We start from the raw sequence: 17,387 nt of genomic DNA on the forward strand, positions 1-17,387 counted from the left end.
ATTCCTTTAACTCTTTCTTAACGCTATTGATAGCGCTATTGATCCGTTCTGAGATAGCTATGTGTATATTAGCAAACAAGGATTCGTCTGTGATGCGCCCTTGCACTATTCGTCTCTGGCGGCCAGCTTTTCCAGCACCTGTAGGTTCCAAATGCGGGGGCTTCATTAGTCACATTGGAGCGAAGGTTAAGAGTCACCGTTGAAGAGGAACATACCAAACTGATTGCTCGCCTCCCGATAGGCGGGAAGCATTTGCTGTAAAATGAACGAATTGTCATTCGATTCTGACGCGTATCGGCGCGTTAACCTACACTATTGGTTAGCAACCACAATTTGATTATCTGAAGATGACTGTGAAGTAACAAGTGACAAGGTTGCGGTTTTCTGGGGTTGGCATTACTTGAAATCGCGAGTGAAGCGCTGTTCATATAAGCCGATTGTGTATTCGCAGTGCTTGATGCGGGACTCAATGCCTTCAATCAGCGAGGCGGCGAATTCGGCGGGGCCAAATTCTAAGTTTGGTGTTAGCAAAGCTTAAATATCCCAATGAAATGGGAAGCCCAACTGAAGTTGAAAGCAGAGCGCTCACCCTCTATTACCAATTGCATCTTTTCTAATAGGCCCTTGATCTTGTCGAAGTGATTGCTAAACAGAGTCGAGATCTCTTCCTCAACAAGGTCCCATTGAAATTCGAGCTCTGTCCGCATCTTCCAGATGACCTTGGCATTCCAATCCACATGCTCACGCTTGGGAGTCGCATGATTCCCATTGTTAAGACACCACGAGTTATACTGACCTATAAACGATTCGGTTAGTTCAGCATTCGTGATTCTATTACAATGCGTGGAGGACCAACTCCAATGCCACTAGTAATTATTCAGCAACTCATAAAAACTACCCGTATAGCCTTTGCAGCTAGGATGACTCACTTCAAACCACTCCCGTCCTTGCGAGGCTGCTGCTTTCTCCCAATCGCTATGTCTGTGCTCTGCTCTCCTGCGTCAATCATGATTCGCTAGCCGCCTTTGGTTGTCGTACCTTGCATCTTGAGAACTTGCTCTTCGAAACACGACTTGAATTCGCTGCTGAGATCGCGAATCGACTGAGTCCACAATGTTTTCTGATTTGAGTAGGTCAATTAAAGTAGATGGGTTTTGGAAATAAACGCAGTTACTTACCACATCTTCGAGTTGTGCATAGACCTCTCTTGACTCGAATGACTCGTCTTCGATATTCATCACAGAGCTACAGGCCCAGATGTGGAGCGAGTTCAGAAGGCTAAACAGTGAAGACTGAAGAAAATGCTTAGCTTCTCTAAGCTGCGCTTCTGCCGTGATGCTGTGACAGAACTTGCGAAGCGAGGGGATCCCGCTGCAATTCACTATCTCACTGTTCCCTTTGCGAGTATACTTCCCGTACATCTTGTTGGATACACAGAAAACTTCCAATTTCTTGTCAGGAACTTTAGATGCATACGCGTTCTGCAGCCCCTTCGTGACGTGTTCATTCCGAGCATTGATGAACATTAGCTCTCGACTAATAGCGCAGCGTCAGCCCAGTGTCACCACAAAGCTACGACCGCCTAAATACCTTAATTTCAGTCTTTTCTTTAGCTGTGAATCGCCTGCCATCTTCGCATCGTCGATCTTCTTGTCTAGCTCTTTGACTGTCATTGGCGAAATGCTTTTCCCGGTTCCACAGAACTCGCGTCTAGATGTATCGATATCAATGTCCTAAAATGATGCTATAAGCTTTAGACTTGTCACTAATTACTCGAGTTCGATTTACCTCTGACTTCGTGCACACGACGGCGACATTCAAGCTTTTAGCTGCTGACTCCTCCCACTCCAAAGGGACATGTCGGGATAGAACCGTAAACAACGACGTCTTCAAAGACTGGTCTGTGATGGCGCGAGAGATTTTTGCCACAATGAAAATGTTGTTGCATTTCATGAGATAGTCCTGCGTTGCTCGCACCCTCGCCAAGTTTGTATCTTGAAGCCCTGTGACTAAAGTTAGCCGCATTTAGCTCATGCAATGCATCCAACAGGAATCTACCTGGTAAGTCGGCGAGCACGACTCCTGTTTTGAGAACCTGAGCGTTTAGATAGATTCTAAGGAGTTTCGTTCATGAATTAGCTTATGGATGGATCAGGATGGCAAAGATCCTACCGTATAATCTTGGTGAATGGCCAATATCTATCCGCCATAAATAGTTCTGTTTTTTCGGAGCACTCGTCCGCTGTGTTGGCCGTTGATTTCCAAATACCGTCAGCGCCGCCTGAAGGCCATTCGATTTCTTGCGACCATTGAACTAGCTGGGAGGTAATCCTTTCTAGAGCTCCTTCAGTCATATCTTGAAGACGCTCTGGTCTGAAATCCCTTTTGTGCTGGAAGGCAGCCTCTAATGCCGACCAGGCTTGTGCAGATTCTCGCTGATAACGAGCATAGTCCTGTGCTGATATCTCGTCAGACTCCACTCCTGGAAGATAGAGTTGTCGATAGCTCCACAGTAGCTCTTTCAGAACTGTTTCAATTTCTGTGATCGAAAGATACTCGACCTCAATTGTAATGGGAGCCGTATGCTCGCTTGTTTTCTGCCGGTATTCGGTCACTACGGAAGTGCAGGCAGACCCAATATCTCCCTACAGCGAAAAGATGTACTCAGTTTCACAATCTATTGTCCTTTACGACAGGGCACTTACAGTTTTGGCCACACCCGGAAAATGCAGCAAGGAATTAATGAGACTGCTCTTCCCTAACAAGTGTTGGTTTAGTGGCCGGCTCATGTTCAATGTGTTCGTTGCGCTTACCTTCTCCTGAGTCTCCCAAGACAGCAATGGTTCTGGTGTCAGACCCATGAAAAACACGAAGACGATTAGCGGTTTCGTGAAATTTAGTCAGGGCATTGTCAGTCACAACGGCTTCTAACTTTTCAACAACCCTTGCTGTGTCTCTTGCAATCTTAAGGCCTTTCTGTAAAGCGGATTGAAACTCAGCTGAGAAGAAACGATGCTGAGGGGTCTCCTCATTACGAAGATCGTAAGGTGGAGCAGTGTCAGGTAGCACATCGCTGCTGGTAGAAACCCCAGACGCGGACCGGGCACGGTGAGCAAGATTGTCAATAGACAAGGTAGGCCCTAGGAGAGTGGTGTCCGATAGAGTAGATGGAGCTGCAGGTAATTGAGGTCCGCGTAGCATGTTTGACATTTGGGGGGATTTTCTATCCCCCACTACAGAGCTCGGTGAGTTGCTTGGTGTGAGTAACGGTAGTGAGAAAATCGTTGTTCCTCCACTATTGGGAGATGAAGGACCAGGAGATGGCTCTCGAGAGGGAAGAGGGGTGACATTATGTAGATTCTTGAAGGTGAAGCGTGGGCCTGCTTTCTCTTCCGAGCCAAAGACATACGACGAGGAGAGAGCCCAGGGATTGAAGACTGTTGTTGATCTAGATGCATCGGCACCGTGGATATCAACTGTGCTTTCTTTACTGGTCAACGGCTTATTGAGCACAATAGACGTAGTACTTCCACTTGTTGCATTGTTTCCGAATTCATTAGCGTTAAAACTAAAGCTCATGGGAGAGCGGTCTAAGCCACGGCCTCGCGACGGTGAAGGGTCGGGGGTGTGTTCTGAGCCGCCCTGTGATGCTCCAAATTGAAAGGCATCACGAGAATCAGAGCCAGCTAGGACAGGGGTCTGTCGATGGGTGTCCTTTGTCCTTGGAGACGAGTCAGGGGTGGCCTTGCCCACGCCGAAAGCTAATTCATTGGTTCGGAGTGGTAGAGAAAATTCGTGTTTGATTTCTGACGACTTGTGTGAGTCGTTGGTTGAAAAGATATTGCGAGTTGGAGTCGACATGATTTAAGCTCAGAGAGTTGCAAGTAAGCCAGCTTCTACAGTTCCCTGATGCTACTAAATGCGGACAATTCGGATTCGAGTTAGGCTTATAAGTCGAATGATATTGCTTGCAAGTAGCCTCGACTTCAGGTAAACGGCACGGCCCATCGGGCAATTAAGTATCTCATCACGCCAGGGTCTTGGTCAAAGATGCTACACTGCACTAACTCTTCCAGGCAGGATGTGTGGCTGTTGGTTCCAGGTTTGGTGAAGTGTTTCAAGGTAGGAGACCAACAATGTTGCTTTGCAGGGGTTGCCCCACCTTCGGGCTCCCTGAAGCGGCCACTTATGTGATGCTAGATCTGCTTCGGCCTACTGAAGCTTGCAGTTCACTTGCCAATGGACGACTTTCATTGGCTAGCCAAGCCTATCCCGGATCGAGCGGCGGCACGGAATCATCCCGCGTATCAACCATGTCCAGATTCTAACAAACTGGGGGTTCTGATTATTGGTGATGACCCTCACTTAGCGCCTACGATGCAGTAATCTTACTCAGGGAAACGCATGGGCGGGAATTTTGACCAACTCAGTGAAACCGCTACGTTGAATCCCACCTCGGTTTAAGTACCTCAGCTTCAGTGGCCATACACTGACCTAAGGTGCCAATCTTCTCAATGCCAACCTTCCCTGGGGAAAAACGCGGAGATTCGAATAACAAAAAAACTAAGACGAAAAACACTATGAACTTACTATCCTAAATATGTCAAAAGCCACTTGCGTGTGTTTTCTATGTATTCGTCATCATGAAAGCGCGCTAGTGAGTTGAAGTCGAAAGACTAACTTTGCTCTGTTAGTTTTACGCTATGAAACGGGCGTGAAAGCATCATTCTCTTTACAGAGTGCCCTCCGAAACCGTTTTGTACAAGATATACTTACTACGATTTTACAGGATTGTGAGGTAGATCTAGCCTCAAATGCATAAAACCCAGGCAACTACTACACTACTACCGTAGCCGTAGTAAGGCCCTTATCACATCGTTGAGATGGTGATATGGGAGACTCAGGCACCTTTGAAAGCTGACAAACTTCAAGTTCGTTCTCAAAACTGTTCAGCAAGAACTTTCTCAGAATTGAGAATACAAACTGACCTTGTTCGCACCTTAGAAAGTTTTGGATATTGGCACTGGCACTGGTAAGGAAGAACCAAAAAATGGCGTTCCAATGACTTCGGTATTATCGTTCTGAAATATTAATAGGTCTCTGTGCCATGTAAGTAGCTTTAGCATTTCGATTGGTATAGCTATATTCTTACAAAGATGGCCGGAACAGCGACTTCGCCGAAGAGTATCCAGATTGTGAAGTGATTGGGACCGACATCTCTCCAATCAGCCTAGCTGGGCACCACCAAATCTCAAATTGTAGGATACTACTCTTTGTTCGCCAGAGCCTTAAGGGGTTTGCTGATATTGTTTGATCTTTCCAATACAGCGAGATTGAAGACTGCACTCAGGATTAGACTTCCCTTCTAATTCCTTTGACTATGTACATATTCGCTATCTCGTAGGCAGTATCGAGGACTGGCCTGCGCTTTTTAAGCAGGCTCACAATGTCCTCAAGCCTGGCGCCTGGCTCGAGAGCTATGACGGAACACCAGTACTTGAGACAGACGATGACACATTGGGCGAGAACATGGCGAAGTGGGGCACGTTCTTCGTCGAGGGTGGCAAAAAGATTGGCCGTAGCTTTACGGTCCTCGAGGACGGTACCCAGAGAAAGGCGATGGAGGAGGCAGGATTCGTGGACATTCAAGAGCGGGACTTCAAGGTCAAGAGTTTTTTTTCTTTGACTATCGGAGGACTCGTACTGACCCTTATTCTTCTAGGTTCCTCTGGGCCGTTGGCCAAAAGATAAGAAGCTCAAAGAGATCGGCACTTTTGGTCACTTGACTGTGATGTCAGATACTGAGGGAGTCGTTCTGTTCATGGCCAATGTGCTCGGTTGGTCTGCGGAGGAAAGCCAAGTGTAAGTTGCTCAACTGCAAAGTGAGTTCAACAGCGGTAAGCACCACCCCTATTTCCGGATCAAGTGTGTTTGGGGCCGCAAAGAATGAGGTGGAATTTAAGGCAACAAGTCTACCTGCGTGCTGCATTGTGGGCTGGATTTAGGAGATGAAAAGTTCGAGTCTAAAGTATTTGCCGAAATATGAATGTTTATGATTATCGAGCAGGATCACATTGCAATGAGCCGAAATGGTTCAGACAAACTGACCGCAATCCCCGTGGTTGTTGAAGCCATTGAACTGCCCGGTAGCTCTCTGTCCTATAGCGCACCTATAAGCTTCCGTAGCAATTATACGCTCTTCACATAGATTGTGAAATCGAAGCCTCTCGCAGCAAGACTATGGACTTTCTATGCTTCCATTGAAATGTGTTAACAATAGAGGTACTTCAACCTCCTAGTATCCAAAGTTTGCCAAGATTCTCAGGGGTGGCTTGAATCTCTTTGGCTGACTTCTACATTCGCTACTCAGACAAGACCTTGGAAATGATACCAGCAGCTTCCAGAAGCTCTTCATCAAACAGGGTACGCGCAGCAACCTGGACAGCAATTGGAGCACCATCTGTTGCCTCGGCATTATCTGCATCAGAGGTTTAGACACACGCTACCAAATCCGATGCAAAAGGAGGCTTACAAGGCTTATATGAGCTAAATCCGGCGCCGATATCAATAGACTTATCTGCTCTGAGGTACGGAATCACAACCGCAGGGTACTATGCTAGGTTAGTCAACCGTGGCGAGATATTGAAAGGGTGCTCAATTACGTCAAGGTAGTTCCAAAGCGTAGTGTAGGGCGTATTCCCAAACGTGTCATGGGGCATGGCAGTCGTTTCCGAAACTGGACCAATGATAACATCGATCTTGTTATCTATCCATATTTTGTGCCATTCCCTTAGACACTGTGTCTTTGTTGCATTGAGATCGTATAGGTCGCTCATCGTCAATTGACCATTGCGTTTCGATACAAATGGAGATTCTGCGACAGACCTTATCTTGGGCTCTCCACTTGCCTCGATATTCTTGAACGGTGTCATGGCAGGGTCCAGAGAATACAACTCGACGATTTGAGCATTAGCGGTCGCGATGCTAGGCACTGTTCCAATGTCTATTAGATCATGTCCAGCCTGTTTCAGCTTCTCTATTGCCGAGTTTACGGCTCTCGTGACTGGAGGATGCAGAGGGAACGACGGGTCGGCAGGCAGAATGCCAATTGTCAAGACCTTCTTCTCCGGTACTCTCTTCCATGGGATGTGTGAGGCACTGTGGTCATAATTCCAGGGTGAGTTTGAAATAATGGTCTGCATGAAGAGCTGCATGTCTCTGAACGAGGTGGTCAGAGGTCCAGCAGAGGCAAGAACACCAGGAGAACCGACTCGCCCAGGAATAGACTGGCCACCATATGGAATTCGGTTCGCTGACGGCCTGAGACCAAATGTACCGCAACAAAGAGCTGGAACCCGGATAGAGCCACCGATGTCTGTTCCGACACCAATAAGGGCACCACGCATGCCCACAAGTGCTCCCTCACCACCACTGGAGCCACCAGCAGTTAGAGATAGCTTGTAAGGGTTTAATGTTCTGCCAAAAACATGATTCTCGGAATCTGCTGTCTAATATCATTGTGAACAAAAAGCGCAGCTTTTAGATGACGGACAAGATATTACCATGAGAGTTTGTGGAATATTGGTTTTTACATAAAGGATAGCACCAAGATCCAGGAGAAGCTTGATTAACGGGCTGTTCGTAGTTGCCACGGGCAGATCAACAAATGAAACATATCCAAGAGTTGTTTGTTGACCGATATAGTGGAAAGAGTCCTAACACGTCAGTTCACTACCGAGAACTACGACTCCACTGTCATACCTTGACACTGATGGGGAGGCCATGCAAAGGTCCAACAGGTGTCTTGTGCGTGGCAAGATGATCATCTAAAAACTTAGCACGCGCTAGTGCCTCGTCAAAGAAGATCTCCGTCAAACAGTGTGTCTAACAGGATTGTTAACCAATGCAATTTTATTTGGACATGTGTTAGCGTACCAATTGTTGTGCAATTGCGGCTCTCTTGCAGAACGCTGTAGCAACTGCAAGTGAAGAAAGTTGGGAGGTGGAGAGCTTTTCCAGCAAAGCGGTGGCATCGTAGCTCTCGGTGATCTCTATTTCCTCAGCTGACAGAATGCCGCATTCACGAGGTAACGATGTGACATTCTGAGTCGAATTTTCATCAAGGCCAGAAACGATAGAGGCTGAGAGGCGCCAATCTTTGGGGATCTTCTCAAAACAAGAGTCGCGTTTTGCCCGGCCAATACTCTTCCAGTCTTTAGCCATCGTGAGCGTTCCCTCTAAAGTGTGATTGCAGATTACGTAGTCGAGAAGGAGAGAGACTTTTCCTCAGAGAGTTACGAAAGAATGATAGACCTGTTTCAAAGATCTACATCCTATGAAACACATGTTTCTCTGAGCAGACTGCCTTTTATACGTCAAGTCGACTTCCACCGGAGAAAGAAGCCTAGCGCTGTGCTAGAGAATCAAGAGTGTGGATACGAGCTTGAGCAACAGGGGGAGCGAGACCCGCCTCGTCCTCTGATAACACGATTAATATGACATTTAGGAGCAAGATAAGGCTAGGCGGTTTGGTCGTGAACGGCTATCTTATCCACCCCGCAGTCTGCTGGGCGGCGGAAAGTGTGTTGATTGGCTGTGGCAAGACTCAAGCTCCCCCGACGATTTCATTGATATGTGGGCGCGCTTCCTACGTCCAAAATACCTCACGGCCTGCCCAGTTGCATGCCGCGAATCGACGCACACGCCATGCCAAGTCTGGCCTATTGCCTTCCCATTTCGCTCGTCTCTCGGTAGAGCTAGTGCGGCTTTTGGGGACGTGCAGGTTCGGACCCCCTAGAATTGAACTCCGCTTTTGACTTCATGTCACAAACCGGCAATATGGAGCCGCGTCGTAAGGAACGCCGTCCACCTCCGACTCTGAGGACTAAGACAGGCTGCATTAATTGTGAGTTCTCTCATTCTCGCACAGCCCAATTAGCGAAGCATCCATTGATGAGTCATCGACTAGGTCGATCTCGCCGGAAGAAGTGTGATGAGCGTCATCCGAGATGTGCCGCATGCGCCAAGAGGAGGCTCAAGTGCTCTTGGCCCTGTAGCAACACTGAAGCTGGACATCGAAAAACTTCACACACTGATGTGACTACTCGATCCGTTGCAAATGCAGTTCATCGACCTGCCTCTATCACCATCCATTTAACCCGGCAAGATGCGGTCGATCCTCTCTCACCAACTCTCGCTCTTCTCCGTTCTTCACAGCTCCCTCCTGTCTCTCCAGGACTTGATCAAGAGCTCTTGAACCACTATGCATCAAAACTCTGCTCTATACTATTACGCAATAATGCACATCCAGACTTTCAGAGATATTTTCTTATGTCTTCAATTCTTCCTCGGCTACAGCTGATGGTGGATCCTCTCCTAGCATGTGCTTCGCTAGACTTATCAAAGCGCTTACCCACATATCGAGGCCTAGCTATGAAGTATTACTCCCAAGCAGTAACAGCCGTGCGTGAGAAGATTGCACAAGGCAATGTTCAAGGTACTGAGGACTGGTTACTCTTGAACATCCTGCATTTGAATCTGTTTGAGGTCAGTGAACTTAGCATCGATGCACATGCCGAATGTTTTCACCCTTCCGCCGTCACCTCTACACAACTAACTTGATATCTCCGTAGACATGGGATGTTACAAGCTCGAATCCAGTTCTTCTTCACATTGAAGGCGCTGCTCAGATATTGAAGTTGAGAGGATCGACTTGGCGGGACTCGAACGCGGCCACTCGATCCACGAGCGACAAAGTTTTTGCTCGAATTGCTGCTGAGGCATTCGTGTATCATACGGTCAGCTGGTCCATATTTAATGGCAACCCAATATCCATGCCCACCGACGAGCTATGGGGGTTTCTCGAGCCCTATTTTGCCATCCGGCCGTTTCCGAAAGCATCCGAATCCGAAAATACCCCAGTCCTCGGTGTGCCATGGCAGCTCTATCGATTTCTGTCAGATTTGACCCAACTGAGTCACCAATTACCTCTGAATTCGTCTGACTACGACACCGCGGTTACTTTGACGAAGGAAATTGGCATCTGGGAATCTGAAGATTCATTGAATAAAGCGAACGAAACCGGCACCGAGACATCATTACACACTCTCCGTTATAACCAACGCACAAATCTCTTTATCATCGCCTTGAAGATTCTGCTCTTCAAGTTCCTTCATCCCGAGACAAGTGCATCAAGCCACACTATCCAAAGCTATGTCATTGAAGCCATTCGCCTAATTCAGCCTCATGTACTTGAGCGATTCCATTTTTGGCCTCTACTTATTGTTGGAAGTGCCGTGCTACACCTTGATCAAGCCGAGATCATCCGGCACACCTTGATAGATATCTCTAAAACTACGAATTCTGGAACGTTCTTGAAGACTACAAGGGTCTTGGAGACTATCTGGGCAAGTACTCTACCCGGATCTGAGACCGCTCGGAGTATTACAAATTTGGATTTGTGGAATTTCCAAGAAGATGGACTGGACTTACTTCTCGGTCGAGGCAGCATTCTAGGCTTGATCAACTGCTAGATAGAACTAATATCACTAACCTGCCAAAAAATGAGATGGTCGGGAATAGTAACGTAATTTCCGTTATCATAGTGATAGACCCGAACTAGATCGTCTGTTGAGATCCTGCACGCTAAAATAGCCTGGAGAATTGCGGCACATATAATCTGACCAATGGACACATTTTGCGCACTTCTCCAGATACCTCAGATCGCAATGATTGCCCATTGGCTGAGATGAACCAAACAGGGCTCTGACCAGACTCATGGCACTTATGTATAAAGTTACATACCTACCTCTTGCTACAACATGTTGGTAATTCGGTTCATATTCATGAAGGCAATCGCATCGCGTGTTACCAACAGGATGATTGACAAGAGCGCCATTCCCGGGACTGTTCATTTAGTTGACCTCAACCATAACATAGCGGCCAAGCATGCACGAGGACAGGAAGATATTGTTTTGATTCCAACCCCTTCCAATGACCCTGATGATCCGTTGAACTGGGCTCCTCGGCGGAAGGCCCTTTCCACAGTGTGTTTGGCAGTGTTGGAATTCCCATTTACCCCATTGAATCGAAATCTTGCTAACAGCTGCCGCAGATATGTTCTTTTCGTGGGAATGATCAACTCTGTCGTGTATTCTGTGCTTGTACCCATATCAGAAGCTACGAACTTGAGCGGTAAGAGCTATTCGAAGCTTGGAGCATACAGTAATCTAACTGTGACTAGTGAGCGACCTGAATGCTGGAACCGGATACTTTTTTCTCCTTTGTGGATGGGGTTTACTCTTTTGGCAACCGTTCGCACTACAATACGGAAAACGGTTGACATACCTGATCTCCGTTCTGGGCAATATAGTAAGAACTCTACACAGAGCTTTAATTGGCAGTTTTGACTGACCCATCAGGCTCTAATTATGTGGAGTCCTTACGCTTCCACCAATGGCCAGTGGATTGCGAAGAATATTCTCGGAGGGTTCTTCACGGCACCAATCGAAGCACTACCGGAAATATCGGTGACGGATGTGGTGCGTACTCCAAATATAAATTGCCTGTTGCGAAGACACAAGCTTACATGTTGCGCGTACCGTAGTACTTCACTCATCAGAGAGGCACATATATGGGACTGTATGCTCTATGCTTAGGAAGCAGCAGTTATCTCGCCCCTATAATGTGCGGATTCATCAACGATGGGCAGGGCTATAAATGGGTATTCTATTGGTTCTCCATTTTTCTCGCCATCGCTTTCTTTTTCTTATTCTTTTTCATGGAAGAGACAAACTACGACCGTACTACTGTCGGTGTAGTTGAAAATGCGGCTCCCACAGGAACACAAGAAGCCAAGCTTGTTGATGACGAGAAGACCGCGGGAACAGTACAGCCGCCAGCCAACACCACAGATTTTGCAACAGGATCGACCTACTCACAGAAGACATTCCTGCAAAAGTTGTCACTTCGTGACTCTCCCCGACCAAATAGGTTCTTTCACAGAATGAAACAACAGTTGGCGTTCCTCGCCTGGCCAGTCGTGTTTTATGCAGGGTATGTTTGAAATCAAAGCTGACACAAATCGGATAGATCATATCTGACCGATTACTAGATTCTCATATGGATCCTACCTAATTTGGTTCACTGTTCTGAATGCTACCGCTTCAGTGATTCTCGGTGGCGCACCATACAATTTCAGTGCGGCCATGGTTGGACTTAGTTACGTGTCACCACTGATAGGAACAGTGCTTGGGTGAGTTGCCAAATCTTAATTCATCTATTCAAAAGTACTTGTCACTGACCCTTGTTTCTGCATCACAGTGCAGCATTTACTGGCCGCTTCAGCGACTGGCTTACGATCCGCTTAGCTCGACGCAACAACGGAATAATGGAGCCAGAACAACGTCTTTGGCCATTCGCCGTCACTACAGTAATCATTCCAGTCTCCCTGATCATTTGGGGTGTCGGCGCGTCCCAGGGAGTTCATTGGTTCGGCCTTGTCTGGGCGATGGGGATGCTGTCATTCGCGAATACTTGTGGAATCACCCTCAGTGTTAACTATCTCATTGATAGCTACAAAGAGATGAGTGCGGATGGTATGACAACTGTCATCATCATCAGAAACACTATGAGTTTTGCTATAGGTATGCCACATTACATTCCCTCGTCCTAGCATCTGTGCCTCATTCGTCTAACACTTATGCTAAGGTTATGGGATTACACCGTGGCTCGACGACCTCGGACTACAGAACTGTTTCATTTCCGCCTCTTTTATCGGAATGGCTGCTAGTGCAGTATTCATCTTTGCGATTTTATACGGTAAAAAGCTTCGAAAAAGAAGTCAATCCGCATACTGGGCTTTGGTTGAAGACAACATTGCTAAAGGGATGGCACATTAATCGGCCACATTAAGTTGATCAACGATCACGCCAGATACATACGTCTACGGCACTGGCCGGCGTTTGATCAGTAGATAAGTCAAGTCGCAATAAATTCTACCAACATGGCCAGAGCAGAGCGTAGATTAATGCATCATCAGTATATATGCGCAAAAGACTACTCGTCAACTTGAGTTTCGCCACAATCAGCCGTTTGTGGAAGTTATAGGCAGCCTAAATGTTCCGTTTTTGTCCCCTAGTCGGCCTGATTGGCTTCATACGTCCCATACTTGAACTTATAACCGGGATGGTCCTTCCGCAATCCCTTTTGTCCAACTCCATAGATCTGCTCGCGTAATGTCTGTTGAGGTGCATCTTCTGGAATTGCCTCTGCCAGCAACCCCCTACGTCTTAGCTCGGGCACCAGCAACTCTACAGCATCCTCAAAGCTCCCGGGTGTAATCACATAGCCTAGATTGAATCCATCAACGTCCGCGATGTCGATCCACTGCTCAAACGCATCGGCTACCTGACTAGCTGTACCAACGGGCATTGCTCCTGTTCCTCCGATGGCAGCCACTGTACCTAAATTCCGCGGTGTCAGCTTTGGAACATCTTCGCCACGATATTGGAGATTGTATATTGATGACTGCACTCGCTGAAGCTGCGAAATGTCTTTCTCAGTCAACTCGTGATCCAGGTCGAATTTGGAGACGTCAATGCCAGAGCCAGCTGAGAATTGCGCCAGTCCGCCTTCAATCAGGACATATTTCAGAGCCTCCTCGTACTTGCGCTTGGCATCTTCTTCGTCCTTGCCAATGATTGGTGTAATCATCGCAAAGATCTTAACCGAGGCTGGGTCACGACCTGCTGCTGCAGCGGCCTCACGAATTGCCCTGACCCGAGGAGCGACTACATGCGGTGAGAGACCGGAAACGAAGATGCCTTCAGCGTGAGTTGCGCCAAACTTGATACCAGCACTATCCACATGATTTTATCAGCTCCCACGCCAGATTCAACAGACGTGATAATATTGAGAGTTCAGTACTCACGGTGATGTGCCCGCTTGAAACAATACTGGCGTTCTTTGTGGTGACGGATCGACAATAAAGCGTGCGTCCACGTTGAATTTGCCATGATGATGGATAGTACGAATCTGGTCAAAGTCTGCATAGACTCCATTCTCTCGGTCTTCCTTTAAGGCCAAATCTGACCATGATCCCTCCCATAACCTGGAGAAATCAGTTAGTAGTAATCCGGCTAGTGGCATTCCGAGAGGGCTCACTTGTATAACACTTGCAAATACTCATCGGCATTCTCGTACCGTTTGTCATGTTCCACTAATGGAAGGCCAACCTTATGAGGAAATCAGACTTATATCACAAAGAATATTATGGTTGACACTCACCGCTTTCGAGGCGGACTCCTTCCAGCTAGTGACGATGTTCCACCCGAATCGGCCATTAGTTAGATGATCCAGAGTCGCAAATCGTTTGGCGACAACATATGGTTGCTCATATGAAGTCGAAGTAGTAATCGCGAAGCCGAGATTCTTAGTCACTGCGGCCATAGCAGAGACAGGCTACAGAGTTGAGCTTGTCAACAAAATAACGTGAATATGATGACATCACAAAAGACTCACTATAACGGGATCCGCCATCGGCCACTGACTGCCAGTCCGAATTGATGGTTCTGCACTGCCCTTATATCTGGTGCTTGCGTTAGGTCACACCAACTCGACACTGGAAACGGTCATATTCAAGACAACAAACTCACACGTCATATGGACCGAATGTGTCGGCCAAAAACAAAGACGTAAAGCCACCCTTATCAAGTAATTTCGCCAAGTCAGTCCAGTACGAGAGATCGCGTCGCTTGTCCTTCGCTCGATCCTTTGGATTACGCCATTGGCCAAAGGAAAGGTGTCCGACAGTGAACATATCAAAACCGTTCAGCAAGATCTTCTTCTTTGGCTTATCGCCATCCGTGCTACCTGCATTCTTTGTTGCGTCTACATGTGACATCTTGACTAATGAACAGTTGAGACGAATTTTCTATTTGTGTGACGCTCACGCAAATTCCTAGACCCTGGTCTCTGAGGGTCGAACTGTTCTTCGCAAAATAATAGTTACTACGTTATCGTATCTTATGTTCGCCTGAACAACTATCGGAATTGACATGAAGTTTGAAGATAGTTCCTCGCTCCGGGCCGGAGCCGGCAAAGCGGAGACCAATGGCGGCATCGAGGAATGATATTTTGCAATGGGGTATTGTATAACTATGCTGGCGACGAGATTTCAATAACGGAAACTTGATCTAGTATTTCGTCATCCCCCCACGCCCGAAATTGTGGGATATCGCGCTTATTGAATGAGAAAATGCCCTATCTTGTTCAATTACCGGAAGTCGCTCACTTTATTATGGGGAGAGGTGGGCGCCGAGCCAGGGTCAACTGTGGTCGCCATCCCTCGGCGGTAGCACATCATACTGTATCGTCGCAATTCGCCAATTTTTTAGTATCATATAAAAGTAGCAGTGCGTATTTTCAACAATGTGTCTGTCACATTTATTGTACGAGAGCCCACACTTGGTTGCAACCATTTTGAAACTCAAAAAGCAAATCATGGCCGAGCCAATAGAACCACGCGCGGTCGTTGTAGACCCCGAGGCGGCAGAGGCCACGCGGAAGCAAGCCGAAGTCAAGGTCTCACGCGCCGCAACGGTCCTCCTCCGAGATGATCCCGAAGCAAGAGCTGCCTTCCTATCTACATTTACCGCGGAAGAGGAAAAGTCCATCATGCGCAAGGTCGAGTTGCGCTTTTCGGTGCTCATTGGTCTGATGTACATGATCAAGCAGGTTCGTCAGAATCAATTCCCATTTGCGAAGAACAGCCACGATAATTAACATTATCAATTAGATCGATACCAATAATGCGGCAAACGTCAAAGTGCTTCAAGTGGGGGAACCACGCAACATCATCACGGAACTGGGAATGACTGCCGATCTCTATAATTGGGTTGGGTCAATATATGGCGTATGTATGATATCGGGCAATACGATGCCTAAGCTACTGCGACGTTATTAAAATCACTGCAGATCGCATATATCATCTTCGAAGCACCCAGTAACCTTCTACTCAAGCGCATGACTCCCCACGTCTGGCAGTCTCGCATATTCTTCACCTGGGGGATCATCACTGCCTGCCATGCTGCTGTGCAAAACCACCATCAGTTATTTGCTGTACGCTTTTTGCTCGGGTAAGAACCATTCCGCAATCCGATAAGTGAGTCCATCACTCATGGAGAATTGGTACTGATACGTTAGTCAATAGCATGTTCGAAGCAGGCATGTTTCCAGGTGTTATGGCGCAATTGTCAAGCTGGTATCGGACAGACGAGGTAGGAAGACCAGTCACCTGGTTCTTCGGCATCTCTTGCCTTTCTGGCATTGTTGGCTCGCTTTTGTGCTACGGAATCAGTTACATGAACGGTATTCGGGGCCTAAGTGCCTGGCGCTGGGTATATCTTATCGAAGGCCTCGTAACAATTGTGTTCTCCGTGGCAGTCTATTGGTTTCTTCCTGACTATCCAAAATCGCCACGCAGTAAAAGCTGGCTCACAGAACGCGAACAAGAATTTATTGAGGCGAGGCTGCCCGAAAATGCCCCTTTAACAAGTGACCCGGCCTTCTCTAAGAAGGAGATCGTGGTCACGCTGAAGTCGCCATTAATTTGGTCTTTTACGCTCTCTCAGACACTCGTCAATCTGGGTGGTTATGCACTGACGTGGTACCTCCCGACTATTGTGACGAATCTGGGCTTCGTTGGGCTGCCCAAGAACCAGCTTCTGAACATCCCGCCTGCAGTTGCAGCTATACTGGGACTCATCTTCTCAGCGTGGTTTATTTCTCGGGCTTTTATTGTTCGCCCAGCTTATATCATGTCAGTAATTCTTTTGCCAAAGGTTCAAACTTTCACTAACATCAATTGACTTTCAGGATTATAATGTCGGGAATGGTCGTCTGTTTTGTCCTTTTCTTCACCATTCACAATCATGTAGGGATCTACATCAGTTGCATTCTCGGCCAGCTTTTCTATCAGTCCTACTTCATCCCCTTTTGGGCGTGGCGGTCCGCGACGCTGGTCGGCACAACCGGTACGGCGCTAACATATGGCGTGCAATCTGGCATTGCTCAACTAGGCGGCGTGGTAGGCCCGCAACTCTTCCAGTCGAAATGGGCACACAATGGGTACAAGAATAGTTTCGCCATTGCGGCTGCATGCATCATCGCTGCATGGGTTGCTAATATCTGGACATGGTATCTTACGCGGAACACCGAGTATGACGTAAAGAGAGTGCGGAGACTGGTCCTCAAGGCACGAAAGGAGGGCCGGACATTGTTCGAAGACGATATCAATGTGTTCCAAGAGCGGAAATTTTATCGGGGCTTGAGACGGCAAAAGACAGGGGATCTAAGCTCCAGTTACTCAGTATAGGAACACAGTCGAG

General features: G+C 47.4%; 4 protein-coding genes across 4 annotated transcripts; 2 read left to right on the plus strand and 2 right to left on the minus strand.

The window, feature by feature from the left end:
- Positions 1-396: 396 nt before the first annotated feature.
- UCRPA7_3322 (hypothetical protein) lies at positions 397-2,210 on the minus strand (the record flags this gene model as incomplete). The annotated part of the gene is made up of 9 exons (XM_007915953.1): positions 397-512; positions 590-796; positions 1,039-1,120; positions 1,179-1,225; positions 1,391-1,536; positions 1,591-1,710; positions 1,796-2,003; positions 2,059-2,114; positions 2,173-2,210. 9 exons carry the CDS (start codon positions 2,208-2,210, stop codon positions 397-399), a joined length of 1,020 nt encoding a protein of 339 aa, XP_007914144.1.
- Positions 2,211-4,883: 2,673 nt separating this feature from the next.
- Positions 4,884-5,866, plus strand: UCRPA7_3323 (hypothetical protein; the record flags this gene model as incomplete). Its single annotated transcript, XM_007915877.1, has 4 exons — positions 4,884-4,931; positions 5,005-5,032; positions 5,405-5,664; positions 5,723-5,866. The coding sequence occupies 4 exons, from the start codon at positions 4,884-4,886 to the stop codon at positions 5,864-5,866; spliced, it is 480 nt and encodes a 159-aa protein (XP_007914068.1).
- A 7,268-nt stretch (positions 5,867-13,134) lies between these two features.
- On the minus strand, positions 13,135-14,902 carry UCRPA7_3324 (putative xenobiotic compound family protein; the record flags this gene model as incomplete). The annotated part of the gene is made up of 6 exons (XM_007915967.1): positions 13,135-13,858; positions 13,931-14,110; positions 14,164-14,234; positions 14,287-14,460; positions 14,521-14,587; positions 14,655-14,902. 6 exons carry the CDS (start codon positions 14,900-14,902, stop codon positions 13,135-13,137), a joined length of 1,464 nt encoding a protein of 487 aa, XP_007914158.1.
- Positions 14,903-15,501: 599 nt separating this feature from the next.
- Positions 15,502-15,783, plus strand: UCRPA7_3325 (putative vitamin h protein; the record flags this gene model as incomplete). The annotated part of the gene is made up of 1 exon (XM_007915955.1): positions 15,502-15,783. One exon carries the CDS (start codon positions 15,502-15,504, stop codon positions 15,781-15,783), a length of 282 nt encoding a protein of 93 aa, XP_007914146.1.
- Positions 15,784-17,387: the final 1,604 nt, after the last annotated feature.

Source organism: Phaeoacremonium minimum, assembly GCF_000392275.1.
Source record: "Phaeoacremonium minimum UCRPA7 unplaced genomic scaffold PA7_03_scaffold_270, whole genome shotgun sequence".
Classification (NCBI taxonomy): Eukaryota; Fungi; Ascomycota; class Sordariomycetes; order Togniniales; family Togniniaceae; genus Phaeoacremonium; species Phaeoacremonium minimum.